The 25,622-nt window shown below is 32.9% G+C and overlaps 6 protein-coding genes, 2 long non-coding RNA genes and 2 pseudogenes across 12 annotated transcripts; 7 read left to right on the top strand and 3 right to left on the bottom strand.

Annotated features, from left to right (window-relative positions):
- Nucleotides 1-1,853: 1,853 nt before the first annotated feature.
- Nucleotides 1,854-3,840, bottom strand: LOC104786106 (uncharacterized). The gene is made up of 4 exons (XM_010511438.3): nucleotides 2,975-3,840; nucleotides 2,515-2,655; nucleotides 2,290-2,373; nucleotides 1,854-2,166 (listed from the first exon to the last, which is right to left on the bottom strand). The coding sequence occupies exons 1-4, from the start codon at nucleotides 3,515-3,517 to the stop codon at nucleotides 2,059-2,061; spliced, it is 876 nt and encodes a 291-aa protein (XP_010509740.1). The 5' UTR covers nucleotides 3,518-3,840; the 3' UTR covers nucleotides 1,854-2,058.
- A 141-nt stretch (nucleotides 3,841-3,981) lies between these two features.
- On the top strand, nucleotides 3,982-5,483 carry LOC104786107 (uncharacterized). Its single transcript, XM_010511439.3, has 4 exons — nucleotides 3,982-4,545; nucleotides 4,625-4,771; nucleotides 4,848-4,925; nucleotides 5,014-5,483. Exons 1-4 carry the CDS (start codon nucleotides 4,129-4,131, stop codon nucleotides 5,251-5,253), a joined length of 882 nt encoding a protein of 293 aa, XP_010509741.1. The 5' UTR covers nucleotides 3,982-4,128; the 3' UTR covers nucleotides 5,254-5,483.
- Nucleotides 5,484-9,946: 4,463 nt separating this feature from the next.
- Nucleotides 9,947-11,109, top strand: LOC147943358 (small ribosomal subunit protein uS14m pseudogene; annotated as a pseudogene). The gene is made up of 2 exons (XR_015598493.1): nucleotides 9,947-10,744; nucleotides 10,837-11,109. The product of XR_015598493.1 is annotated as a small ribosomal subunit protein uS14m pseudogene (transcript).
- A 752-nt stretch (nucleotides 11,110-11,861) lies between these two features.
- LOC147943359 (uncharacterized) lies at nucleotides 11,862-13,771 on the top strand. 2 transcript variants are annotated; one of them, XR_015598494.1, is made up of 2 exons: nucleotides 11,862-12,144; nucleotides 12,946-13,498. It is a non-coding gene; the product is annotated as an uncharacterized LOC147943359 (long non-coding RNA). The 2 variants fall into 2 exon arrangements; XR_015598495.1 differs by having other exon boundaries at nucleotides 11,867-12,144; nucleotides 12,910-13,771.
- Nucleotides 12,381-13,459, bottom strand: LOC147943360 (uncharacterized). The gene is made up of 2 exons (XM_087513319.1): nucleotides 12,917-13,459; nucleotides 12,381-12,597 (listed from the first exon to the last, which is right to left on the bottom strand). Exons 1-2 carry the CDS (start codon nucleotides 13,457-13,459, stop codon nucleotides 12,499-12,501), a joined length of 642 nt encoding a protein of 213 aa, XP_087369445.1. The 3' UTR covers nucleotides 12,381-12,498.
- Nucleotides 13,772-13,923: 152 nt separating the features above from the next.
- LOC147943361 (uncharacterized) lies at nucleotides 13,924-15,425 on the top strand. Its single transcript, XM_087513318.1, has 4 exons — nucleotides 13,924-14,487; nucleotides 14,567-14,713; nucleotides 14,790-14,867; nucleotides 14,956-15,425. Exons 1-4 carry the CDS (start codon nucleotides 14,071-14,073, stop codon nucleotides 15,193-15,195), a joined length of 882 nt encoding a protein of 293 aa, XP_087369444.1. The 5' UTR covers nucleotides 13,924-14,070; the 3' UTR covers nucleotides 15,196-15,425.
- A 4,463-nt stretch (nucleotides 15,426-19,888) lies between these two features.
- LOC147943362 (small ribosomal subunit protein uS14m pseudogene) lies at nucleotides 19,889-21,051 on the top strand (annotated as a pseudogene). The gene is made up of 2 exons (XR_015598496.1): nucleotides 19,889-20,686; nucleotides 20,779-21,051. The product of XR_015598496.1 is annotated as a small ribosomal subunit protein uS14m pseudogene (transcript).
- A 752-nt stretch (nucleotides 21,052-21,803) lies between these two features.
- On the top strand, nucleotides 21,804-23,713 carry LOC147943363 (uncharacterized). Of its 2 annotated transcripts, none has more exons than XR_015598497.1 (2): nucleotides 21,804-22,086; nucleotides 22,888-23,440. It is a non-coding gene; the product is annotated as an uncharacterized LOC147943363 (long non-coding RNA). The 2 variants fall into 2 exon arrangements; XR_015598498.1 differs by having other exon boundaries at nucleotides 21,809-22,086; nucleotides 22,852-23,713.
- On the bottom strand, nucleotides 22,114-23,401 carry LOC147943364 (uncharacterized). Its single transcript, XM_087513321.1, has 2 exons — nucleotides 22,859-23,401; nucleotides 22,114-22,539 (listed from the first exon to the last, which is right to left on the bottom strand). The coding sequence occupies exons 1-2, from the start codon at nucleotides 23,399-23,401 to the stop codon at nucleotides 22,441-22,443; spliced, it is 642 nt and encodes a 213-aa protein (XP_087369447.1). The 3' UTR covers nucleotides 22,114-22,440.
- A 152-nt stretch (nucleotides 23,714-23,865) lies between the features above and the next one.
- LOC147943365 (uncharacterized) lies at nucleotides 23,866-25,367 on the top strand. The gene is made up of 4 exons (XM_087513320.1): nucleotides 23,866-24,429; nucleotides 24,509-24,655; nucleotides 24,732-24,809; nucleotides 24,898-25,367. The coding sequence occupies exons 1-4, from the start codon at nucleotides 24,013-24,015 to the stop codon at nucleotides 25,135-25,137; spliced, it is 882 nt and encodes a 293-aa protein (XP_087369446.1). The 5' UTR covers nucleotides 23,866-24,012; the 3' UTR covers nucleotides 25,138-25,367.
- Nucleotides 25,368-25,622: the final 255 nt, after the last annotated feature.

Consider the following 25,622-nt stretch of genomic DNA (forward strand, 5'->3'; position numbering starts at 1 on the left):
TTTTAATGAACCAGTGTAATCAATATTAGTTTTAATAAAATCTTAATACTTATTTGAATATGAGATTATGTTCCAAACACAATCATAAAACTTATTTTTAGACCAATTACGTACTAATCTAAAATTAATTATTCATTTATTGTCATAATATATTTTATTGAAATCTTAATTAGAGCATCATTATTTTCATGAGGATATATGTTTACCAATTGTGAGGATATATGTTTTTAATTGTTTCAACTCATATTTGATGAGAATACTTTGGTCTATATATTTCCCATATATAGAATAAGAAATGGAGAGAAATTACGTGGGATCAATGTGTACCACAAATGTCATTTTTACTCAAATTTATTACCATATAAATTATAAATAGTTTTTTTATGGAGTATTATAAACATTAAAACAGTTTTAGACATCTCTATTCAGTGCCACGTGTTTTGGAAATAATTAATTGCTATACGAAGAAGATTGCTTCATCAGAAATAGAAGAAAACAAAATTACAGAAAGTTTTTTCACAAAAGATGATCATGCTAATTTGACATGTGGAGGTCTAGGGAGCGTCTAGTCCAAGTACGTTTGTACAGTACAACGTAGTTTTCAAACTTCAGCTTTACGTCATGTACATATGCATGAATTTTGTTATTTAATTAGAGTTTGAGGTAAGATATTGTCGTCAGAGTTTATATATCCTATCCTATATGTTTTAGTATTTTATAAGATTCCGTCGACGTCGAATTATTTTGGATGATTTGTTTATGATATTTTTGCAAAGATCCCTTATTGACACGTCCGACGAAGATGATAAGTGTACTGTTTTGAACCACGCTGAGTCGTTCGAAAACTGAACAAATTTTAACGTCACGTGGTTGTGATGTAGCGCACAACCTACTTCGTCGCGTCTACTTGGTACGTGCGAGTGCGCGTTTCTATTATTAGCATGCTTTGTCCTTTTTCATACGTGGAGACACTATATTTATTTCCAGTGTGTTTCTGTCGGATTATTGGGTGAACCGGTGAAGCATGCCATCGGGACATCGATCACTCAATTTTGTTTCGTATTAGTACTAAGTTACTTATACTATATACTATTTAAAACTATATTCTGCTAGAATCTATTTCGGCGGTGACACACTTATACCTCGGAAATGCATATGGATACGTGGTTTGCTTTATACAATGGAACTTATAATAAAATGATGTAAAAATAATAATTTTTTATAGCAGATTGATTCATGTGGTGATCAATGCTCACCATTTCCAAGAATATTCACCGAATCAAGCCCAAACCGTGTGGCTCATTTTTATTAAATGTTACTATATTAAATGTCCATAAAGATTGAGCTATGTATGTAGCCCTTTATATACTACAATGGATCTTATACGAACATGATCTTTAAAAGCTAACTTTTGATAGCAGAATGATGATTCATGTGGTGGATGAATACTCACCAATACCAAGGAATCACCGAATCAAGCCCAAACTTTGTGATTCATTTTCAATTATAAAATGTCGGTAACTTTTTTTGTTTAATGACACTAGTCTTTTATGTATATATTATTGAGCTATATATATAAACTTTAGTTTTCATAAAACTAGTAAAACATAACTGAAAATTGTCCACCCAATATTTGAGAAGCATAACCATGCAAGATAAATATTCGGAATCATAGGCGAACTTTATATTTACGACCATTTTTTTAGAAGTCGAGCATATATAATAACTGTGCTAATTAATAACGCCAACAAAACTGACCAGTCCACGAAATTGTTGGTTATCTTACCGCTTTCAAACAATTTTATTAAAGAGTTATCTCTAGCTCTCCTTTAAAATTACATTGCCCAATTACGTTCGTAAAATGTTCTTGAGATATTTTGCATTAAATCAAATTCAGCGTGACCGAGTGCAACAATCTGATGATATGCGTCAGAATTAATGAAGTTTATCTACCACTGGAACATTTAAAAAAATTATTCGCCACTCACTAGCCGCTGGTGGTAAAATGTTTTCATAGATTAGTAATTATGTTTACCCAATAAAATTCTAGTGAAATAATCATTCTTCGAAGCTGAAAGGGTCAAATCCTTCACCAATAGATTTTCTGAACTCTTTCCAACACTGCTTGGCTTCCGTGTCTTTGTCTAGCATCGTGTATATAATTGCCTGTACCGACATTAACAAGTATATAGTATAGGATTTTACTTTTGTACAAGAATAATAATTATAATTAAAGATCTTATTTATTTATTTTTATTTTGTTAAAGTAATATAAAAATGTTCACAAACCTTATAAAGAGGGATTCGTACATCAGAAATCTGGGCATTGTCGTCATTTAGACAACTATACTCAGCAGCTTCTTGATACCTTTCCTGGAATATCGTCCAAATACACTAAACCATTAAATCATGAACAACAGTGTTTTTGAAACTTGAGATTGCATTTTAGAACAGTACGTTGCAGGCATAAAAGATTATACTATTGACAACAGAAAAATAATAATAGAAAAATACCAGCAATATTAAAATCTCAACAAGAGCCATCTGCACGTTGAAGTCGGCCTCAGGCTCGTTTTTGTATCGCATGTTTGCGTCACGAAGGAGCTGCACCGCCTCCTCACATTTTCCTTCCTTCATCTTCCGTACCGCCTCCATCTATATTTCCCACATTTTTTAATATCATTTAACTTTTTCCATTTAAATTGATTTTATGCTAGCTATGGGTACAACAGCACCCTATGAGATTTGATTTGGCAGCAAACAACTTGAATACGCGTCATACCAAAAGCAAAACTAATAATAACTAGTATTATATTCAAATTTTAGTATTATTTTTTGGATGATAAGGAAAACAAAACCGAATAATTCGTTTGTATTGGTCCAACACAACTCCTACCTAGTCGTAGAAATTTAGAGGATCATGACGTGACACTAAAATATTGGATAGAATATTTATATGTTTTGCAGATTGTACCTTAATGAAATCAATATCTTCTTTTGAAGGCAAAGAAGGGAGCTTTTGGAGACTGAATGGTCTTTGAGAAGGAATGGGTTTGGCCGAAGCAAGCATTGAGCTCACTTCAAAGAGAGACCGCAATGCGAACTTAGCTGGCAAAGGATTCATATCGGAAGCAGCGGATACGGCTGAGCTCGGCTTCCCGGATATGATCATGTCGGCGGCGCTTGGATGCGCAGCTGCGGCGGCAGAGTAGCTCACATTCTTTATCTTAAAGCCGAAGATACTTAAGGCGCAAGCAAGTGCTAGGGATGCTCCCGCCGCCACTTTTAGTGGCGTTAATTGCTTTTTATCATCGTGATTATTATCAGTTTTGCTGTCTGATTTGGCCATCGTGATTGGTGGTGATCTGATGAACAAACGGCTGCTTTGACCGACATTGGAAGGAATACCAAAATAAGGGGTTTGAGATCTGAGAACTGGTTTGTGTGTGGAGGTGAAAAAATTAGAGAAAGGAAGTGTGAGTTTCTGACTATGGCCTAGAAGAAATGTAGAAGCCATTTTTCCTAAGAGTAAAAACAAAAATGGATTTTTATTGCACTGGTTGATTTTGTGTTATTAGGTAATTGATTTTTTGTTTTTGTTAGTTTCTTTACATGCATAGTATATCTGAGAGACTTAGGGTTTGTGAAGGAAAGCATCAAATTGTTGCTCCAGACAGAAGTAACTTCAGTTTGACAAAAAGGCATCAAAGATTTTGCTTAAACAAGCAAGTACGTACATAGGCACTGTTTTGGTATCCTTTCTATTTCGAAATTGTAAGATATATTCTAGAGACTTTTGATCAAGCGTATAGTACATTTTGAAGATCAATTAGTGAGTTTTCATTATATTAGGCTCAGAAAATATTATTCTTTTCTATAGTTTAAAACATTTGGAAATTCCAATATGGCGTTAGATTCGTTGTTCGTGTCTCCTCGGTTAAAGTATAATAACTTCTTTACCTATGATACAAGACTAACATTAGAATAACTTGATTGCTTTCCTCTTCCACTTGCAATCAAATTTTCATTGTGTATATAAAAACAACTTTCCAGAGGAAATTTTTTAATATTTGACATATATTCTAAAACACACTGAATCAGACAAACATATATAATTTAGGTACGTATATGGTGAATCAGTCCAAGAACAAGTTGAGCATGAAGACCAAGTATGGAGCAGCAGTTGCACCTGTATTCATCCTTGCTGGTGCATACGTCGCTTGGAACTACATAAATCGTGGTTTATGGAGAAAGAAAGATGATAAAAGTGGTCGAGATATTAGCAGAAAAAAGATTGGTAAAAGCGTTGGAGAACAAAAAGGAGATGATAAGGTGAAAAGCTTTGGTAAGGAGGCTTCTTCAGCAAGAGATAAGAAAAGTCTCTCAAGATCTGTTTCAGTGGGGGCTATTCGAGGAGGAAAATTAGCATTGCAGAGGTTACTTGATTTGCACTCATATCGAGCTGATACTTCTTCACTTGCCAATGCTGAGATTGAGTTTGAAGCATTACTTTCCGAGGAACATCCTGACTTTGGGATGCTTCAGGTACAATTCATAATATAAACCATTTTTTCTTTGTTCGGGTTGTTCATATATAAACCTTATTTCATCTCCCTCTTGCCAGAGAGACATTGTGAAGATGGAAATGAGTGGAAAAGAAGCAAAAGGAGTGGAGATATTAAAGAAAGCACTAGAGAAAGCAAGAAAGGAAAGGAAAGGTCATGAGGCTTATGAGATTGAGATGTTGCTTGTTGAGATGTTGATCTACTTGGTTTGCATGCTCTCTATAACTTACATTTCTCACATACATGATTTTTTTACCATCTATAAAATAACTTTTTTAATAGGGTAACATGGATGAGGCTAAAAGATGTAAGTGTCTAGAGGATGAAGTCATTACAGATGCAAGACGTCCTCTTTACCAGGCAAGTCACATATAGTATAATATCTAATTAAATTCAATATATTTTTCAGTTTTGCTTATTGTGTGAAATATTGTCGTTTATCTCTCAGACTATAATCCATTACCTTCGAGGTGATCCTATGAAGCAAGTCGAGGAGACATTCAACAAGTTCAAAGAGATTCAAATTAGTCTACAATGGCCTGGTAGCTCAGAAGAATGTGAGATTGAACAAATCACATTCCATGAGTTCAAGAAAGTGATGGAGTCTCTCAAGCTAGAAATCGAAGATGGAAACAAAAGAAGATCGACGTTAATCAAAGATAAAACGACGGAAGCTAGACCTCAATAATTTCAAAAAAATGGTTTTATATATTAACCAAGATTTAAATACATAAATAATGATACTCTTGATATAATATATCAAACTAGATTTAGACCTATGCTACAGCACGGGTTGAAATACATCTTATTATTTTTAAAATATTATATATGTAATTGTTTATAATATTATTTGGATGCAACTCATGCAAACAATTTTTATTGTAAATATTATTCATGGAATGTAAATATATTATGTAAGTCTTATATTGTTAATTTTAACCCGTGTTAGAGTATATAAAATTATTAATCCGTGCTAGATTGTGTCCAGCAGCTTTCGTGCTAGAGTATATAAAAATTTAATGCTTGAGTATGTAAGTCTTAAAATTATAATATAAAAACAAAATTCAATCTGTGCTCTAGCACGGTCCAAATTTTATTGAACGTTATGGTTTATCAGTAAAATCTGTGGAACGTAAATTTGTAATATTGTGTTTAAAGATCTTTGGAAACAACTTGATATAGGAGTAAAATCTTCTGAAAATACAGTTTGGAAGATCCATGATTTTATTTGTTACCATTAATATATCAATTATCAATTTGGAATATCTCCAATTAAGATTGCACCCAATATTTAGGTGTAACCATTAATATATGAATTAATCTATAACCTATCTATAACCTATTTGTAACCATTTATAATTTATTAAAAATATAAAGTCCATAAAAACTATGTTGTGTACTTCTTTTTTATTAAAAAGAGATCATTTGAAATATCTCCGCGATTATAATTTTAAATTAAATAATATAATTTAATCACTATAATATAAACTATGTTGTGTACTTCTTTATATTTTATATTATAATATAAATAATATAAACTATGTTGTGTATTTCTTTTTTATTAAAAAGGTGATAATTTGAAATAACTATGTTGTGATCTTCGTGATATATTTGCTCCACAATTTATGGATTTATTATTTATTATCTATATACTCCACGATTTATGGATTTATTATTTATTATCTATATACAAAAATTATCTTATGAAATGTATAGGGTTAAGTATATCCGATATATAACCTATTAGTATGCATTTGTAACCATTTATATTTTTTATAAAGTCTACAAAACTTAAGTTGTGTACTTCTCTTTAAAAGGGGGACTAGGTGCGGACCCGCACATACGTGCGGGATTATGTTTGTAAATAATTTAATATAATTATTTAAATTGGTTTGGTTTTAGTAAATTTGTGAATATTTGAAATAATTATGATTTCACTACAAAATTTTAATCCAGTTATATACGGATCAAACTTGAACCAAATTAGTAACCGTTAGACTTTTATTAAACTCGTATACTATTAAATCAGATAAAAATCATCAAAAAAATTAAACTTCTTGAATGGGATGACCTAATATATCAAGCTGCACAAATACACCTCGATAGGTTTTGAGAATTGAATATAGTTAAAACAACACATTCCCAATATGGGAGATTCTTGATATAGGACATTTTCGATATAAGACAAACTTTTATTCCCGATTGGAAACAGGATGGGATGGAAGCAAAAATTACTGAAGTCCTGCGTTTTGTAAAAACACAAAGATAAATTATAGTATATTTATATATTATATGATATAATAAAATATTACAAAATTAATTGAATTCTTTATTCTTGTTATTTTATGTATGGTTCATCTATAATGGAACACACTTTAATTTTAATACCTTTAATTGTTATTTTGAACATTGTTAGGCACTTAGGCTATATAATTTGAAAAAAAAATCATGTTACATATATGATTGTAAGTATTAATTTATTTTAAGTCTATTATGTTAATTTATAGTTATTAATCTATACACAAGTTATTATAAATTTCCAAATTCTAAATTACGGGGTGAAGATTATTATGAAGAAACCAAATGACTTAAAAAAAAGGAAAAATGACAATGTTGAGTATTAAAAGGGACAAAAAATCATAATAACGTTATTTAAAAAAGAAAACAAAAAAAATAAAACAGAGACATTGTTTTTCTATTAAAAAAATCAGAGACATTTATCTCTTCCTTAGTCTCTTTTCCTCTTCCTTCTTCTGTATTTCTTCTGAATCTCATCGATTTGATTCAAGACATGCATGTCTCTTCCTGATTCTCTCCCTTCGTCTTCTTTTTATTCTCCTGTGACCCACGAAGAAACCGAGTTTCACGCTTACCATGGAATCTTTCCGAGTACGATTACCACCATGGGAGCGTGTTTGCATATGAGAACGTGAGGGATAGTTCGACTTCCGGAGACACTTGGTCTTGCGTTGTTGTCGTCGCTACCTTCTATAACCTTTGGTGAGATCGAATTTTTGAATCGATGCTTTGTCTCCGTTGTGTGAATGTTTTGATTAAGATATAAGAGATATATAATTCTAATTTTATCACTTTTTATAGTTTTTAGCCAGATCCGATTTGAAGAAGGTGCAAAAAAGTTTAAATGATTTGATCGCTTTGGTTGATGAAGTCTGTCCTGCTAATTTCTTGGGGTGAGGTAATTTTGATTTTGAAGCTGAATTTCCAAAAGTTTGTTTCAAACTTGCCTCAAGTATAGAGAGGAAATGAAGTTGTTTTTTTTTTTTTTTTTTTTGAATGTAATGTTAAATTATATTCAAAAAGAGATCTTTGGTACAACTAGTTGTTTTTCACCATTAACTCTTTGTTCATCTAACCCGTGGTCTTTGTTAATTTCCAGATTCTCAGAATCTCATACCAACACATAAAAAAACAAATTCTAAAAATTAATTTTAAATATAATAATGTGTTAAATAGTGTTATTTTTAGAAATTTATGAAGTGTGCTACAATTGTCCATAAAACTTGATTTAGTGCTATTTTAGGATATTTCTCTTGATTTATTAACTCTAAACATGCAAAAAATGGTAATCTCCTTCCCTCTAAGGCATCTCTTTTTATTTGGGGTCAAAACAATGCATCTATTATAATCAATCCAATAGATTAACGTATTGTTCTTTCTGATAGTAAACTAAATGATGTTCTTGTTGCCAAACAACCAACACAAATTATAAACATCTGATTTATTTTTCTTCACAACATTGTTTTTGGATTAGTAAAGAGTAAAACAAATAAGTTAAAGCAAGACTATGGCTACATATGTGGTTGCAATCAAATATCTCTGTGATCAATTTGACTCTATTGGTTCTCCTCTCAATGAACATGAAAAAATATTTGGTGCTTTATCTTGTCTAGGGAAAGAGTATGAATCTATTTGTACTGTAATAAAATAAGCCCTTATAGAAATGGTTGTACAGTTCGTCGTTATAGTGCAAACAAATGGAAAAAAAGGTCTCACCTTTAAAAACTCATTACTTGCAGGAGTAAAGATCAGAGTTATTGGATGAGTCTTATATGGTCCTCGGCGTGATCCAAGTAAGCTTCTAATTTCTTGAGAAGAAATGTGAAAAACTGCACTATGTGGAATATAATTATTGATATTGGTAGAACTCCTTGTGAATTTCGGGTTTGAGAGTTGTGATGAAATGTTGTAGGCCTCCTTGTATTAGATATTTGAGGAGCACCGTTTAATACTTGGACCAATAAAATCTTTTTCTTCTTCATCCTGTTTCATATATTGACAATAGTGACATAATTAGTTTAATATATTGATAAACAATGCTTGAGAATAAAGAGAAATAAACTTACTTACTTTGAAATCGAGTTTTTTTTTTTTGTGAAGTGTTGTGTTTGTTCTTGAGTAGATGTCTGTATTTATAGAACTAATGGAGGTAGTTTGGTGAAATGGTATAATTCTAGAATATGCTTATTCGATGATGAAGATGAGATATGGTAGTATATTTTTTTTACATAATATCTAACTATTAAATCAGTGTTAGTTGCTAAAATTTAGAGGATATGAATATTTTAGTTGATACAATTTTAAAATGTTACTCTAATTTAGCTACAATATATTTAAAACTTGCCTAAATCTGTAATGAATAAGATTCAAAATTTATTGTCACCTTAAATTTGCAGAATTATTTATGTGTATTTGGAAATCTAAAATATTTTTGAATACATGTTAGGTAATATACCCATTGTTCCAGTTTTTGATATTTTTTTTTCTTTCTAAAATTGAATGATGAAATAAGTTCTCTGTTACTCGCTCCACCTTTTATGGTATATATAGGATTTGATTATGAGATTCTTTCCTAATCTAGCGTAGTTTATGTTGATACTTTTTTTTAAATAGGTACACAAAATCTGATTTTTTTAGTTTTGGAAATGATTAAGATTCGGGTTTTTAATATTCTTGATTTGGGATTTTAATTTAATAATTGATGTTTAAACGATTTTAATTGTGATTAGTTTCTAAAAACCGTATTGTATGGCAGGGAAGATTTTCGGGGTTGAAATGTAGAATTTATTATGTTAATCAAATTATTCATTTCCAAAATTATTTTTTGAATTTGATTTTGATTACAGATATCGGCGGGCGCCTATGTTTGGAAATGAAAGTTACAATTCAAGATCCGAATAAGGGAAAACCGGGTTATTTAAAGATCCGCGTGTTTCTATTTAATTATATTACCTCTTTGCCCTCAAATATTTTTTTCTTTGTTCTTTCTTTTTTTATTTCGTAGGGGCATTATATGGCATATTGGTTTTATTGTTTTTTTAACCCTAAGTGTACTCCCCAATTAATAGTATAGATTAGATCCCCAAATCCAATATATGTATTAATAATCAAAATACAAGTTGAAGCTTCCACAATGGTTATAAAAAGTATCATCCATGTCTGAAACACTATATAGAAAGGCTTATTAAAGTAGAATAATGTAGATATTATTACGGGATTTTAGTGGGCCGAATAGAATTAAAAATAGGCCCAAAAAGTCATCGTCGTCAGAAGAATCTGAATTTGCTTTTCTTCTTCATCTTCACTGAGAGAACCCTAAACCATTTCCGCCGCGGCGTTTCCCCCACAAATCTCCTGAATCAAATGGCGAATCTCCGAGGAGTCCTACTCAACGTATCTTCCTATTGCCAACGATCTTTCTCCCAATCGCATTTCGCATCTTCGGGGCTGTTATGCCGATCAGTGGTTAACCATCCGAACAATCTCGGTCAAATCCAAGGTAGACTCTTCACGACGACGCTTATGAAATCGGGACCGAAGCACAGCGGAACGGAGCAAGGAGTGAAGCGAAACAGTGCGGATCACAGACGTAGATTGCTAGCTGCTAGACTCGAACTGAGGAGAAAGCTATACAAGGCGTTTTGCAAAGATCCGGATCTTCCAAGCGAAATGAGAGACAAGAATCGTTATAAGCTATCGAAATTGCCAAGGAACAGTGCCTTTGCGCGAATCAGAAACCGTTGTGTGTTTACAGGTCGGTCTCGTTCTGTGACTGAGCTGTTTAGGGTTTCTCGAATCGTTTTCCGTGGATTAGCATCTAAAGGTGCTTTGATGGGAATTAAGAAATCTTCTTGGTAGCTGCATTGTGTTACTGATCCAAAGTAAGTGTTTTTTTTTATGAATTCTCCTTACTGTTCTTCTGTATAGATTAGTTACTTAAGTGATGATGATGAGTGATGTTTCTTTGTTTCAGGGAAGAAATGGGAGCAAGGAATGAAAGAACTGTTGCGGCTACTAACTTTTATGTGGTAAATACGATTACCCAAGTAGTTGTTTGTATGATGGTGGAAAGATTTTAACGCCATCACAAAACTTAGTTTGCTTGTTTTTTTCACAAGTGCTGCTCTTTGTTTACGATCTCACTCAGGGTTATGAAGTTATTATGTCAGTAGTTCTATTTGAATAAGATAAACACCATCATATATTGTCAAATCTTATTTTGCTAATCACAAGTGATGTTGTTCTCGCTCTCTTTTGTTTTGGTGAAGTTATTTTTAGTAATTCTTGATGATTGTCATAGGGTTATGGAAAGTCGTAGGGTCATGGTATGGTATGAAGTTTGATGCATTGTCAAGTAAAAGGTGAGAACTTTAGAGCAATTTACATGGGAATGTAATATTGAGTAAGTAGGTGATAACCTTGAGCCAGCTACCTTATGCTTAGGGTCAGGGAAAATGCTGAAAAGAATACAAGAGGAAACTCACTATACTAAAACTCCAAACAAAGATTAAGAGTTCATCTTCCAAAATTATATGCTTATGTTCCATTTGGGATGTTTGGCTGAACATTTTAGATTGACAGGGACTATTGTAGAATAAGTGCGAGTGTGGACAGCGTTTTAGTTACCTAAGCTTCTTTAGTTTAATGATAATAACCGATATTAGCACTTGGGTACTTCAGTTTTGTTGCCTCTTGAAACACTCATTAATCATTACATCGAGTGTTTCTTTATTCCTCAATCAATATCTAAAAGTTATCCGTTTCCTCGATCTATAAAAGATGTTGCAATAATCCCCCTCCACTTGTTCTTTTAACGAATAGTGGTTTATTGGTCCGTAGTAGATAAATGAGTAAGAGAGAACCAAAGTAAGCGGGTGTCGTGTAGAGCAATGACCACGACCACCACGCGGTTTGTGGTCAAGAGGGTCCCAAAATGGCTAAACTTCTCTATCAACTTTTTTTTAACATATCCTACAAAATCTCAATGGCTTTGGCTTTGGGTTGGATTAAACAATTATTCCGATTGTAAAAAAAAAAAATAAAGGAACAAAAAGAACAGCTGGAGGGATCTTGTTTAAAAGGACACTACACTTCCCAGCTTCCGCTCACTGACCAAAAAAGAACACGCAGAAACACTTTCAACTGTTGACAGAGAAAGTGAGAGAGATGGTGCTGTACAACAACAATGGTTGGAGATCGGTCTCCATTCTAATGTTTCTACTTGGTCTCTCCATCTTCTCCGCCGCAGAATCCGCCGGCAAAACTTCACCGGTCGAAGACGGTACGCTGTTCACTCACATAATCTCATTACTTTTCTTGGTTTTTTTTTTTTTTTTTTTTGAGTTATTGGGTATTAGTCATTGTGTTAATGGGTCGACGAAAGCATGATTCTTTTTTTTTTTTCTATGGTTATTTGTTCTCTGAAACCTAGACTCAGCCTCTCTGTTTCTAGAACAGAGGATTCGATATGGCCTTAAACTTAGTTCTTCTTTCTAAAACGGTTTGCTTGCAGATCTGGATAGCACAAAATCTGTATAAGGAATTAAAAAGTTATAACTTTTACTTGGATTTGTGAGTTAGGTTTTAGGGTAATCTCACTTCTTCTCTGTCAATGGGGTAAAATTCATATCCAATTTCAGCTGTCACAATCAGAAAGAAAACTAAAGTTTGCGTCACGAAGGAGCTGCACCGCCTCCTCACATTTTCCTTCCTTCATCTTCCGTACCGCCTCCATCTATATTTCCCACATTTTTTAATATCATTTAACTTTTTCCATTTAAATTGATTTTATGCTAGCTATGGGTACAACAGCACCCTATGAGATTTGATTTGGCAGCAAACAACTTGAATACGCGTCATACCAAAAGCAAAACTAATAATAACTAGTATTATATTCAAATTTTAGTATTATTTTTTGGATGATAAGGAAAACAAAACCGAATAATTCGTTTGTATTGGTCCAACACAACTCCTACCTAGTCGTAGAAATTTAGAGGATCATGACGTGACACTAAAATATTGGATAGAATATTTATATGTTTTGCAGATTGTACCTTAATGAAATCAATATCTTCTTTTGAAGGCAAAGAAGGGAGCTTTTGGAGACTGAATGGTCTTTGAGAAGGAATGGGTTTGGCCGAAGCAAGCATTGAGCTCACTTCAAAGAGAGACCGCAATGCGAACTTAGCTGGCAAAGGATTCATATCGGAAGCAGCGGATACGGCTGAGCTCGGCTTCCCGGATATGATCATGTCGGCGGCGCTTGGATGCGCAGCTGCGGCGGCAGAGTAGCTCACATTCTTTATCTTAAAGCCGAAGATACTTAAGGCGCAAGCAAGTGCTAGGGATGCTCCCGCCGCCACTTTTAGTGGCGTTAATTGCTTTTTATCATCGTGATTATTATCAGTTTTGCTGTCTGATTTGGCCATCGTGATTGGTGGTGATCTGATGAACAAACGGCTGCTTTGACCGACATTGGAAGGAATACCAAAATAAGGGGTTTGAGATCTGAGAACTGGTTTGTGTGTGGAGGTGAAAAAATTAGAGAAAGGAAGTGTGAGTTTCTGACTATGGCCTAGAAGAAATGTAGAAGCCATTTTTCCTAAGAGTAAAAACAAAAATGGATTTTTATTGCACTGGTTGATTTTGTGTTATTAGGTAATTGATTTTTTGTTTTTGTTAGTTTCTTTACATGCATAGTATATCTGAGAGACTTAGGGTTTGTGAAGGAAAGCATCAAATTGTTGCTCCAGACAGAAGTAACTTCAGTTTGACAAAAAGGCATCAAAGATTTTGCTTAAACAAGCAAGTACGTACATAGGCACTGTTTTGGTATCCTTTCTATTTCGAAATTGTAAGATATATTCTAGAGACTTTTGATCAAGCGTATAGTACATTTTGAAGATCAATTAGTGAGTTTTCATTATATTAGGCTCAGAAAATATTATTCTTTTCTATAGTTTAAAACATTTGGAAATTCCAATATGGCGTTAGATTCGTTGTTCGTGTCTCCTCGGTTAAAGTATAATAACTTCTTTACCTATGATACAAGACTAACATTAGAATAACTTGATTGCTTTCCTCTTCCACTTGCAATCAAATTTTCATTGTGTATATAAAAACAACTTTCCAGAGGAAATTTTTTAATATTTGACATATATTCTAAAACACACTGAATCAGACAAACATATATAATTTAGGTACGTATATGGTGAATCAGTCCAAGAACAAGTTGAGCATGAAGACCAAGTATGGAGCAGCAGTTGCACCTGTATTCATCCTTGCTGGTGCATACGTCGCTTGGAACTACATAAATCGTGGTTTATGGAGAAAGAAAGATGATAAAAGTGGTCGAGATATTAGCAGAAAAAAGATTGGTAAAAGCGTTGGAGAACAAAAAGGAGATGATAAGGTGAAAAGCTTTGGTAAGGAGGCTTCTTCAGCAAGAGATAAGAAAAGTCTCTCAAGATCTGTTTCAGTGGGGGCTATTCGAGGAGGAAAATTAGCATTGCAGAGGTTACTTGATTTGCACTCATATCGAGCTGATACTTCTTCACTTGCCAATGCTGAGATTGAGTTTGAAGCATTACTTTCCGAGGAACATCCTGACTTTGGGATGCTTCAGGTACAATTCATAATATAAACCATTTTTTCTTTGTTCGGGTTGTTCATATATAAACCTTATTTCATCTCCCTCTTGCCAGAGAGACATTGTGAAGATGGAAATGAGTGGAAAAGAAGCAAAAGGAGTGGAGATATTAAAGAAAGCACTAGAGAAAGCAAGAAAGGAAAGGAAAGGTCATGAGGCTTATGAGATTGAGATGTTGCTTGTTGAGATGTTGATCTACTTGGTTTGCATGCTCTCTATAACTTACATTTCTCACATACATGATTTTTTTACCATCTATAAAATAACTTTTTTAATAGGGTAACATGGATGAGGCTAAAAGATGTAAGTGTCTAGAGGATGAAGTCATTACAGATGCAAGACGTCCTCTTTACCAGGCAAGTCACATATAGTATAATATCTAATTAAATTCAATATATTTTTCAGTTTTGCTTATTGTGTGAAATATTGTCGTTTATCTCTCAGACTATAATCCATTACCTTCGAGGTGATCCTATGAAGCAAGTCGAGGAGACATTCAACAAGTTCAAAGAGATTCAAATTAGTCTACAATGGCCTGGTAGCTCAGAAGAATGTGAGATTGAACAAATCACATTCCATGAGTTCAAGAAAGTGATGGAGTCTCTCAAGCTAGAAATCGAAGATGGAAACAAAAGAAGATCGACGTTAATCAAAGATAAAACGACGGAAGCTAGACCTCAATAATTTCAAAAAAATGGTTTTATATATTAACCAAGATTTAAATACATAAATAATGATACTCTTGATATAATATATCAAACTAGATTTAGACCTATGCTACAGCACGGGTTGAAATACATCTTATTATTTTTAAAATATTATATATGTAATTGTTTATAATATTATTTGGATGCAACTCATGCAAACAATTTTTATTGTAAATATTATTCATGGAATGTAAATATATTATGTAAGTCTTATATTGTTAATTTTAACCCGTGTTAGAGTATATAAAATTATTAATCCGTGCTAGATTGTGTCCAGCAGCTTTCGTGCTAGAGTATATAAAAATTTAATGCTTGAGTATGTAAGTCTTAAAATTATAATATAAAAACAAAATTCAATCTGTGCTCTAGCACGGTCCAAATTTTATTGAACGTTATGGTTTATCAGTAAAATCTGTGGAACGTAAATTTGTAATATTGTGTTTAAAGATCTTTGGAAACAACTTGATATAGGAGTAAAATCTTCTGAAAATACAGTTTGGAAGATCCATGATTTTATTTGTTACCATTAATATATCAATTATCAATTTGGAATATCTCCAATTAAGATTGCACCCAATATTTAGGTGTAACCATTAATATATGAATTAATCTATAACCTATCTATAACCTATTTGTAACCATTTATAATTTATTAAAAATATAAAGTCCATAAAAACTATGTTGTGTACTTCTTTTTTATTAAAAAGAGATCATTTGAAATATCTCCGCGATTATAATTTTAAATTAAATAATATAATTTAATCACTATAATATAAACTATGTTGTGTACTTCTCTATATTTTATATTATAATATAAATAATATAAACTATGTTGTGTATTTCTTTTTTATTAAAAAGGTGATAATTTGAAATAACTATGTTGTGATCTTCGTGATATATTTGCTCCACAATTTATGGATTTATTATTTATTATCTATATACTCCACGATTTATGGATTTATTATTTATTATCTATATACAAAAATTATCTTATGAAATGTATAGGGTTAAGTATATCCGATATATAACCTATTAGTATGCATTTGTAACCATTTATATTTTTTATAAAGTCTACAAAACTTAAGTTGTGTACTTCTCTTTAAAAGGGGGACTAGGTGCGGACCCGCACATACGTGCGGGATTATGTTTGTAAATAATTTAATATAATTATTTAAATTGGTTTGGTTTTAGTAAATTTGTGAATATTTGAAATAATTATGATTTCACTACAAAATTTTAATCCAGTTATATACGGATCAAACTTGAACCAAATTAGTAACCGTTAGACTTTTATTAAACTCGTATACTATTAAATCAGATAAAAATCATCAAAAAAATTAAACTTCTTGAATGGGATGACCTAATATATCAAGCTGCACAAATACACCTCGATAGGTTTTGAGAATTGAATATAGTTAAAACAACACATTCCCAATATGGGAGATTCTTGATATAGGACATTTTCGATATAAGACAAACTTTTATTCCCGATTGGAAACAGGATGGGATGGAAGCAAAAATTACTGAAGTCCTGCGTTTTGTAAAAACACAAAGATAAATTATAGTATATTTATATATTATATGATATAATAAAATATTACAAAATTAATTGAATTCTTTATTCTTGTTATTTTATGTATGGTTCATCTATAATGGAACACACTTTAATTTTAATGCCTTTAATTGTTATTTTGAACATTGTTAGGCACTTAGGCTATATAATTTGAAAAAAAAATCATGTTACATATATGATTGTAAGTATTAATTTATTTTAAGTCTATTATGTTAATTTATAGTTATTAATCTATACACAAGTTATTATAAATTTCCAAATTCTAAATTACGGGGTGAAGATTATTATGAAGAAACCAAATGACTTAAAAAAAAGGAAAAATGACAATGTTGAGTATTAAAAGGGACAAAAAATCATAATAACGTTATTTAAAAAAGAAAACAAAAAAAATAAAACAGAGACATTGTTTTTCTATTAAAAAAATCAGAGACATTTATCTCTTCCTTAGTCTCTTTTCCTCTTCCTTCTTCTGTATTTCTTCTGAATCTCATCGATTTGATTCAAGACATGCATGTCTCTTCCTGATTCTCTCCCTTCGTCTTCTTTTTATTCTCCTGTGACCCACGAAGAAACCGAGTTTCACGCTTACCATGGAATCTTTCCGAGTACGATTACCACCATGGGAGCGTGTTTGCATATGAGAACGTGAGGGATAGTTCGACTTCCGGAGACACTTGGTCTTGCGTTGTTGTCGTCGCTACCTTCTATAACCTTTGGTGAGATCGAATTTTTGAATCGATGCTTTGTCTCCGTTGTGTGAATGTTTTGATTAAGATATAAGAGATATATAATTCTAATTTTATCACTTTTTATAGTTTTTAGCCAGATCCGATTTGAAGAAGGTGCAAAAAAGTTTAAATGATTTGATCGCTTTGGTTGATGAAGTCTGTCCTGCTAATTTCTTGGGGTGAGGTAATTTTGATTTTGAAGCTGAATTTCCAAAAGTTTGTTTCAAACTTGCCTCAAGTATAGAGAGGAAATGAAGTTGTTTTTTTTTTTTTTTTTTTTGAATGTAATGTTAAATTATATTCAAAAAGAGATCTTTGGTACAACTAGTTGTTTTTCACCATTAACTCTTTGTTCATCTAACCCGTGGTCTTTGTTAATTTCCAGATTCTCAGAATCTCATACCAACACATAAAAAAACAAATTCTAAAAATTAATTTTAAATATAATAATGTGTTAAATAGTGTTATTTTTAGAAATTTATGAAGTGTGCTACAATTGTCCATAAAACTTGATTTAGTGCTATTTTAGGATATTTCTCTTGATTTATTAACTCTAAACATGCAAAAAATGGTAATCTCCTTCCCTCTAAGGCATCTCTTTTTATTTGGGGTCAAAACAATGCATCTATTATAATCAATCCAATAGATTAACGTATTGTTCTTTCTGATAGTAAACTAAATGATGTTCTTGTTGCCAAACAACCAACACAAATTATAAACATCTGATTTATTTTTCTTCACAACATTGTTTTTGGATTAGTAAAGAGTAAAACAAATAAGTTAAAGCAAGACTATGGCTACATATGTGGTTGCAATCAAATATCTCTGTGATCAATTTGACTCTATTGGTTCTCCTCTCAATGAACATGAAAAAATATTTGGTGCTTTATCTTGTCTAGGGAAAGAGTATGAATCTATTTGTACTGTAATAAAATAAGCCCTTATAGAAATGGTTGTACAGTTCGTCGTTATAGTGCAAACAAATGGAAAAAAAGGTCTCACCTTTAAAAACTCATTACTTGCAGGAGTAAAGATCAGAGTTATTGGATGAGTCTTATATGGTCCTCGGCGTGATCCAAGTAAGCTTCTAATTTCTTGAGAAGAAATGTGAAAAACTGCACTATGTGGAATATAATTATTGATATTGGTAGAACTCCTTGTGAATTTCGGGTTTGAGAGTTGTGATGAAATGTTGTAGGCCTCCTTGTATTAGATATTTGAGGAGCACCGTTTAATACTTGGACCAATAAAATCTTTTTCTTCTTCATCCTGTTTCATATATTGACAATAGTGACATAATTAGTTTAATATATTGATAAACAATGCTTGAGAATAAAGAGAAATAAACTTACTTACTTTGAAATCGAGTTTTTTTTTTTTGTGAAGTGTTGTGTTTGTTCTTGAGTAGATGTCTGTATTTATAGAACTAATGGAGGTAGTTTGGTGAAATGGTATAATTCTAGAATATGCTTATTCGATGATGAAGATGAGATATGGTAGTATATTTTTTTTACATAATATCTAACTATTAAATCAGTGTTAGTTGCTAAAATTTAGAGGATATGAATATTTTAGTTGATACAATTTTAAAATGTTACTCTAATTTAGCTACAATATATTTAAAACTTGCCTAAATCTGTAATGAATAAGATTCAAAATTTATTGTCACCTTAAATTTGCAGAATTATTTATGTGTATTTGGAAATCTAAAATATTTTTGAATACATGTTAGGTAATATACCCATTGTTCCAGTTTTTGATATTTTTTTTTCTTTCTAAAATTGAATGATGAAATAAGTTCTCTGTTACTCGCTCCACCTTTTATGGTATATATAGGATTTGATTATGAGATTCTTTCCTAATCTAGCGTAGTTTATGTTGATACTTTTTTTTAAATAGGTACACAAAATCTGATTTTTTTAGTTTTGGAAATGATTAAGATTCGGGTTTTTAATATTCTTGATTTGGGATTTTAATTTAATAATTGATGTTTAAACGATTTTAATTGTGATTAGTTTCTAAAAACCGTATTGTATGGCAGGGAAGATTTTCGGGGTTGAAATGTAGAATTTATTATGTTAATCAAATTATTCATTTCCAAAATTATTTTTTGAATTTGATTTTGATTACAGATATCGGCGGGCGCCTATGTTTGGAAATGAAAGTTACAATTCAAGATCCGAATAAGGGAAAACCGGGTTATTTAAAGATCCGCGTGTTTCTATTTAATTATATTACCTCTTTGCCCTCAAATATTTTTTTCTTTGTTCTTTCTTTTTTTATTTCGTAGGGGCATTATATGGCATATTGGTTTTATTGTTTTTTTAACCCTAAGTGTACTCCCCAATTAATAGTATAGATTAGATCCCCAAATCCAATATATGTATTAATAATCAAAATACAAGTTGAAGCTTCCACAATGGTTATAAAAAGTATCATCCATGTCTGAAACACTATATAGAAAGGCTTATTAAAGTAGAATAATGTAGATATTATTACGGGATTTTAGTGGGCCGAATAGAATTAAAAATAGGCCCAAAAAGTCATCGTCGTCAGAAGAATCTGAATTTGCTTTTCTTCTTCATCTTCACTGAGAGAACCCTAAACCATTTCCGCCGCGGCGTTTCCCCCACAAATCTCCTGAATCAAATGGCGAATCTCCGAGGAGTCCTACTCAACGTATCTTCCTATTGCCAACGATCTTTCTCCCAATCGCATTTCGCATCTTCGGGGCTGTTATGCCGATCAGTGGTTAACCATCCGAACAATCTCGGTCAAATCCAAGGTAGACTCTTCACGACGACGCTTATGAAATCGGGACCGAAGCACAGCGGAACGGAGCAAGGAGTGAAGCGAAACAGTGCGGATCACAGACGTAGATTGCTAGCTGCTAGACTCGAACTGAGGAGAAAGCTATACAAGGCGTTTTGCAAAGATCCGGATCTTCCAAGCGAAATGAGAGACAAGAATCGTTATAAGCTATCGAAATTGCCAAGGAACAGTGCCTTTGCGCGAATCAGAAACCGTTGTGTGTTTACAGGTCGGTCTCGTTCTGTGACTGAGCTGTTTAGGGTTTCTCGAATCGTTTTCCGTGGATTAGCATCTAAAGGTGCTTTGATGGGAATTAAGAAATCTTCTTGGTAGCTGCATTGTGTTACTGATCCAAAGTAAGTGTTTTTTTTTATGAATTCTCCTTACTGTTCTTCTGTATAGATTAGTTACTTAAGTGATGATGATGAGTGATGTTTCTTTGTTTCAGGGAAGAAATGGGAGCAAGGAATGAAAGAACTGTTGCGGCTACTAACTTTTATGTGGTAAATACGATTACCCAAGTAGTTGTTTGTATGATGGTGGAAAGATTTTAACGCCATCACAAAACTTAGTTTGCTTGTTTTTTTCACAAGTGCTGCTCTTTGTTTACGATCTCACTCAGGGTTATGAAGTTATTATGTCAGTAGTTCTATTTGAATAAGATAAACACCATCATATATTGTCAAATCTTATTTTGCTAATCACAAGTGATGTTGTTCTCGCTCTCTTTTGTTTTGGTGAAGTTATTTTTAGTAATTCTTGATGATTGTCATAGGGTTATGGAAAGTCGTAGGGTCATGGTATGGTATGAAGTTTGATGCATTGTCAAGTAAAAGGTGAGAACTTTAGAGCAATTTACATGGGAATGTAATATTGAGTAAGTAGGTGATAACCTTGAGCCAGCTACCTTATGCTTAGGGTCAGGGAAAATGCTGAAAAGAATACAAGAGGAAACTCACTATACTAAAACTCCAAACAAAGATTAAGAGTTCATCTTCCAAAATTATATGCTTATGTTCCATTTGGGATGTTTGGCTGAACATTTTAGATTGACAGGGACTATTGTAGAATAAGTGCGAGTGTGGACAGCGTTTTAGTTACCTAAGCTTCTTTAGTTTAATGATAATAACCGATATTAGCACTTGGGTACTTCAGTTTTGTTGCCTCTTGAAACACTCATTAATCATTACATCGAGTGTTTCTTTATTCCTCAATCAATATCTAAAAGTTATCCGTTTCCTCGATCTATAAAAGATGTTGCAATAATCCCCCTCCACTTGTTCTTTTAACGAATAGTGGTTTATTGGTCCGTAGTAGATAAATGAGTAAGAGAGAACCAAAGTAAGCGGGTGTCGTGTAGAGCAATGACCACGACCACCACGCGGTTTGTGGTCAAGAGGGTCCCAAAATGGCTAAACTTCTCTATCAACTTTTTTTTAACATATCCTACAAAATCTCAATGGCTTTGGCTTTGGGTTGGATTAAACAATTATTCCGATTGTAAAAAAAAAAAATAAAGGAACAAAAAGAACAGCTGGAGGGATCTTGTTTAAAAGGACACTACACTTCCCAGCTTCCGCTCACTGACCAAAAAAGAACACGCAGAAACACTTTCAACTGTTGACAGAGAAAGTGAGAGAGATGGTGCTGTACAACAACAATGGTTGGAGATCGGTCTCCATTCTAATGTTTCTACTTGGTCTCTCCATCTTCTCCGCCGCAGAATCCGCCGGCAAAACTTCACCGGTCGAAGACGGTACGCTGTTCACTCACATAATCTCATTACTTTTCTTGGTTTTTTTTTTTTTTTTTTTTGAGTTATTGGGTATTAGTCATTGTGTTAATGGGTCGACGAAAGCATGATTCTTTTTTTTTTTTCTATGGTTATTTGTTCTCTGAAACCTAGACTCAGCCTCTCTGTTTCTAGAACAGAGGATTCGATATGGCCTTAAACTTAGTTCTTCTTTCTAAAACGGTTTGCTTGCAGATCTGGATAGCACAAAATCTGTATAAGGAATTAAAAAGTTATAACTTTTACTTGGATTTGTGAGTTAGGTTTTAGGGTAATCTCACTTCTTCTCTGTCAATGGGGTAAAATTCATATCCAATTTCAGCTGTCACAATCAGAAAGAAAACTAAAGTTTGCGTCACGAAGGAGCTGCACCGCCTCCTCACATTTTCCTTCCTTCATCTTCCGTACCGCCTCCATCTATATTTCCCACATTTTTTAATATCATTTAACTTTTTCCATTTAAATTGATTTTATGCTAGCTATGGGTACAACAGCACCCTATGAGATTTGATTTGGCAGCAAACAACTTGAATACGCGTCATACCAAAAGCAAAACTAATAATAACTAGTATTATATTCAAATTTTAGTATTATTTTTTGGATGATAAGGAAAACAAAACCGAATAATTCGTTTGTATTGGTCCAACACAACTCCTACCTAGTCGTAGAAATTTAGAGGATCATGACGTGACACTAAAATATTGGATAGAATATTTATATGTTTTGCAGATTGTACCTTAATGAAATCAATATCTTCTTTTGAAGGCAAAGAAGGGAGCTTTTGGAGACTGAATGGTCTTTGAGAAGGAATGGGTTTGGCCGAAGCAAGCATTGAGCTCACTTCAAAGAGAGACCGCAATGCGAACTTAGCTGGCAAAGGATTCATATCGGAAGCAGCGGATACGGCTGAGCTCGGCTTCCCGGATATGATCATGTCGGCGGCGCTTGGATGCGCAGCTGCGGCGGCAGAGTAGCTCACATTCTTTATCTTAAAGCCGAAGATACTTAAGGCGCAAGCAAGTGCTAGGGATGCTCCCGCCGCCACTTTTAGTGGCGTTAATTGCTTTTTATCATCGTGATTATTATCAGTTTTGCTGTCTGATTTGGCCATCGTGATTGGTGGTGATCTGATGAACAAACGGCTGCTTTGACCGACATTGGAAGGAATACCAAAATAAGGGGTTTGAGATCTGAGAACTGGTTTGTGTGTGGAGGTGAAAAAATTAGAGAAAGGAAGTGTGAGTTTCTGACTATGGCCTAGAAGAAATGTAGAAGCCATTTTTCCTAAGAGTAAAAACAAAAATGGATTTTTATTGCACTGGTTGATTTTGTGTTATTAGGTAATTGATTTTTTGTTTTTGTTAGTTTCTTTACATGCATAGTATATCTGAGAGACTTAGGGTTTGTGAAGGAAAGCATCAAATTGTTGCTCCAGACAGAAGTAACTTCAGTTTGACAAAAAGGCATCAAAGATTTTGCTTAAACAAGCAAGTACGTACATAGGCACTGTTTTGGTATCCTTTCTATTTCGAAATTGTAAGATATATTCTAGAGACTTTTGATCAAGCGTATAGTACATTTTGAAGATCAATTAGTGAGTTTTCATTATATTAGGCTCAGAAAATATTATTCTTTTCTATAGTTTAAAACATTTGGAAATTCCAATATGGCGTTAGATTCGTTGTTCGTGTCTCCTCGGTTAAAGTATAATAACTTCTTTACCTATGATACAAGACTAACATTAGAATAACTTGATTGCTTTCCTCTTCCACTTGCAATCAAATTTTCATTGTGTATATAAAAACAACTTTCCAGAGGAAATTTTTTAATATTTGACATATATTCTAAAACACACTGAATCAGACAAACATATATAATTTAGGTACGTATATGGTGAATCAGTCCAAGAACAAGTTGAGCATGAAGACCAAGTATGGAGCAGCAGTTGCACCTGTATTCATCCTTGCTGGTGCATACGTCGCTTGGAACTACATAAATCGTGGTTTATGGAGAAAGAAAGATGATAAAAGTGGTCGAGATATTAGCAGAAAAAAGATTGGTAAAAGCGTTGGAGAACAAAAAGGAGATGATAAGGTGAAAAGCTTTGGTAAGGAGGCTTCTTCAGCAAGAGATAAGAAAAGTCTCTCAAGATCTGTTTCAGTGGGGGCTATTCGAGGAGGAAAATTAGCATTGCAGAGGTTACTTGATTTGCACTCATATCGAGCTGATACTTCTTCACTTGCCAATGCTGAGATTGAGTTTGAAGCATTACTTTCCGAGGAACATCCTGACTTTGGGATGCTTCAGGTACAATTCATAATATAAACCATTTTTTCTTTGTTCGGGTTGTTCATATATAAACCTTATTTCATCTCCCTCTTGCCAGAGAGACATTGTGAAGATGGAAATGAGTGGAAAAGAAGCAAAAGGAGTGGAGATATTAAAGAAAGCACTAGAGAAAGCAAGAAAGGAAAGGAAAGGTCATGAGGCTTATGAGATTGAGATGTTGCTTGTTGAGATGTTGATCTACTTGGTTTGCATGCTCTCTATAACTTACATTTCTCACATACATGATTTTTTTACCATCTATAAAATAACTTTTTTAATAGGGTAACATGGATGAGGCTAAAAGATGTAAGTGTCTAGAGGATGAAGTCATTACAGATGCAAGACGTCCTCTTTACCAGGCAAGTCACATATAGTATAATATCTAATTAACTTCAATATATTTTTCAGTTTTGCTTATTGTGTGAAATATTGTCGTTTATCTCTCAGACTATAATCCATTACCTTCGAGGTGATCCTATGAAGCAAGTCGAGGAGACATTCAACAAGTTCAAAGAGATTCAAATTAGTCTACAATGGCCTGGTAGCTCAGAAGAATGTGAGATTGAACAAATCACATTCCATGAGTTCAAGAAAGTGATGGAGTCTCTCAAGCTAGAAATCGAAGATGGAAACAAAAGAAGATCGACGTTAATCAAAGATAAAACGACGGAAGCTAGACCTCAATAATTTCAAAAAAATGGTTTTATATATTAACCAAGATTTAAATACATAAATAATGATACTCTTGATATAATATATCAAACTAGATTTAGACCTATGCTACAGCACGGGTTGAAATACATCTTATTATTTTTAAAATATTATATATGTAATTGTTTATAATATTATTTGGATGCAACTCATGCAAACAATTTTTATTGTAAATATTATTCATGGAATGTAAATATATTATGTAAGTCTTATATTGTTAATTTTAACCCGTGTTAGAGTATATAAAATTATTAATCCGTGCTAGATTGTGTCCAGCAGCTTTCGTGCTAGAGTATATAAAAATTTAATGCTTGAGTATGTAAGTCTTAAAATTATAATATAAAAACAAAATTCAATCTGTGCTCTAGCACGGTCCAAATTTTATTGAACGTTATGGTTTATCAGTAAAATCTGTGGAACGTAAATTTGTAATATTGTGTTTAAAGATCTTTGGAAACAAC

Source organism: Camelina sativa, chromosome 5, assembly GCF_030686135.1.
Source record: "Camelina sativa cultivar CO46 ecotype springtype chromosome 5, ASM3068613v1".
In the NCBI taxonomy this organism is placed as follows: domain Eukaryota; kingdom Viridiplantae; phylum Streptophyta; class Magnoliopsida; order Brassicales; family Brassicaceae; genus Camelina; species Camelina sativa.